The sequence below is a fragment of the Sinocyclocheilus rhinocerous genome, unplaced genomic scaffold (genome assembly GCF_001515625.1).
Source record: "Sinocyclocheilus rhinocerous isolate Xijiao unplaced genomic scaffold, SAMN03320098_v1.1 scaffold5358, whole genome shotgun sequence".
NCBI lineage: Eukaryota > Metazoa > Chordata > Actinopteri > Cypriniformes > Cyprinidae > Sinocyclocheilus > Sinocyclocheilus rhinocerous.
Window position 1 is genome coordinate 51,870 of NW_015665074.1, and position 1,981 is coordinate 53,850.

The 1,981-nt window shown below is 40.0% G+C and overlaps 1 protein-coding gene across 1 annotated transcript; it reads left to right on the forward strand.

The window, feature by feature from the left end:
• Window positions 1-561: 561 nt before the first annotated feature.
• On the forward strand, window positions 562-1,597 carry LOC107731109 (myosin heavy chain, skeletal muscle-like). The gene is made up of 3 exons (XM_016542099.1): window positions 562-757; window positions 855-924; window positions 1,502-1,597. The coding sequence occupies exons 1-3, from the start codon at window positions 602-604 to the stop codon at window positions 1,579-1,581; spliced, it is 306 nt and encodes a 101-aa protein (XP_016397585.1). The 5' UTR covers window positions 562-601; the 3' UTR covers window positions 1,582-1,597.
• Window positions 1,598-1,981: the final 384 nt, after the last annotated feature.

Below are 1,981 nucleotides of genomic sequence, written 5' to 3' on the forward strand. Positions count from 1 at the left end.
AAAACTTTAGACTTCAAGATCCAGTTCTCAAAAGTCTTGTGAACAAATGTTCTGTATGTTTTATGGCTTTATTTCAGTGACTTTAAAATTTGAGTTTTTCACTAAGCTAATAAATGTTTTCTCAAATCACAATCACATACATACATGCTGCTCGCATATTATTGTAGCCCAGTTTGTGCTAATTACAGTGTTATTAAACTTAAGCCATTAAAATGTTTATAAGCAACTGAAAAAAGCGCAAATGTCAGGGCATGTCAAAACTTCTCCAGGGCGCTAAAACCTGAACTTGTTCCCTGAAACCTAATTTACCGGTATAAAATAAAGGAACCTGAACCTGAAATTTCTGAAGAGTTCAGAGGCTGAAAAAGAAATGGCAGCAATGATGGAGAACTATAAGAAGATGAAAGAAGATTTAACAAAGGCATTAGCTAAAAAGAAGGAGCTTGAAGAGAAAATTGTGTCACATTAATTTTCTGTAAAGCTGCTTTGAAAAGATGTGTATTGTGAAAAGCGCTATACAAATAATTTGAATTGAATTGAATTGAATTCTTCAGGAGAAAAAATCAATGTTTCCATTTAGGTGAAAAACCTGACGGAGGAGATGACCTCTCAGGATGAGAGCATTGCCAAGCTGACCAAAGAGAAGAAAGCCCTCCAAGAGGCACACCAGCGGACTCTTGATGACCTTCAGGCAGAGGAAGACAAAGTCAACACTCTGACTAAATCCAAGACAAAGCTTGAGCAGCAAGTGGACGATGAAAGATGTTTGGCATATGAATAAGACCATGAATCAATAAGAAATCATATGTATTGCTCTATACCAGATTTTAATGCTCCAGTTTCTGTAACAATAGCTTGAGGGCTCATTGGAGCAAGAGAAGAAGCTCCGTATAGACCTTGAGAGAGTCAAGAGGAAGCTTGAGGGTGTGTCACGGACAGTGTTAAAGGATCCACGTGCAAAGGCAGTCCGTTAGAATCAGTCTCTTTATTGAAGACACAAAACAAGGCAGTCTGTCGTACAATGACACCGAACTGGATGAACCACAAATCAACCGAGGATGGTCTGGTTCTGAGGACTCCCGTCTTGGAGAGAGCTCGTGGGGGCTGGGCTCACTGGAAGCAGCCACAGGACACAGAGAACACTAAGACGAGCACCGCACACTAAGCAAGACAAGACATGGTAAGATCTCTGATAGTATTGACATGAAGGGCGAAACAATACCGTATGCATGACACACAATAATCCGACAGAGAACAGTAAGTCCAACCACTAGAAATAGAGTGACTAATAGATCAGAGTGGGAACAGGTGTCCCCGCAAAGCAGCACGAACGCTGATTGTGATGACAAACAGGTGGAGAAGCGAACTAGAATGAGCATGGGCGTGCCTGAGTGTGTGTGTGTGTGTGTGTTCATGATAGTGTATGTATGTGTGTGTATGTGTGTGTGAAATCCCGTGTGTGTGAGAGAGAAACAGAGACGCAAACCCAGCTCATGACAGGGTGATCTGAAACTGGCCCAGGTGTCCATAATGGACCTGGAGAATGAAAAACAGCAATCAGATGAGAAGATCAAAAAGTGAGTGGTCATCAGATTTTGAACTTTCCACAATTATATGATCCAAACCATTGTATAGATGGTAGACTGTTTAAAAACCCAAAATATGCTGCCTTATAGGCCAAGAATGCTCTGGCCCATGCGTAAGGAAAACAATTACAATTACACATGAAAATACAATAAAGAATAGTGAAATGCGGTAAACAAATTCAAACAAAATCATGGAAACATAAAATTCTTCTGGTTTCATAGTTTATATCTCACAATGGTGTGACGAGGTCTAGAACAGTAGCGCCGTTAAACATGTGGATAAAAGCAAGATATCTAGCAATTTTAGGTATACTTACCAGGGCTTGGTCTGGTGTGTGAAATAGTTAGAACAAGCATTTGTGTATGTGTTGTTAGGCTATATTAAATTTACTTAC

Excerpts from the sequence above, each read along its gene's own strand:
- LOC107731109 (XM_016542099.1), top strand. The coding sequence starts at position 602 with ATGACCTCTCAGGATGAGAGCATTGCCAAGCTGACCAAAGAGAAGAAA. Across the intron at positions 758-854 it reads TTGAGCAGCAAGTGGACGAT|CTTGAGGGCTCATTGGAGCA; the intron begins GAAAGATGTTTG and ends CTGTAACAATAG. Across the intron at positions 925-1,501 it reads AGTCAAGAGGAAGCTTGAGG|GTGATCTGAAACTGGCCCAG; the intron begins GTGTGTCACGGA and ends GCTCATGACAGG.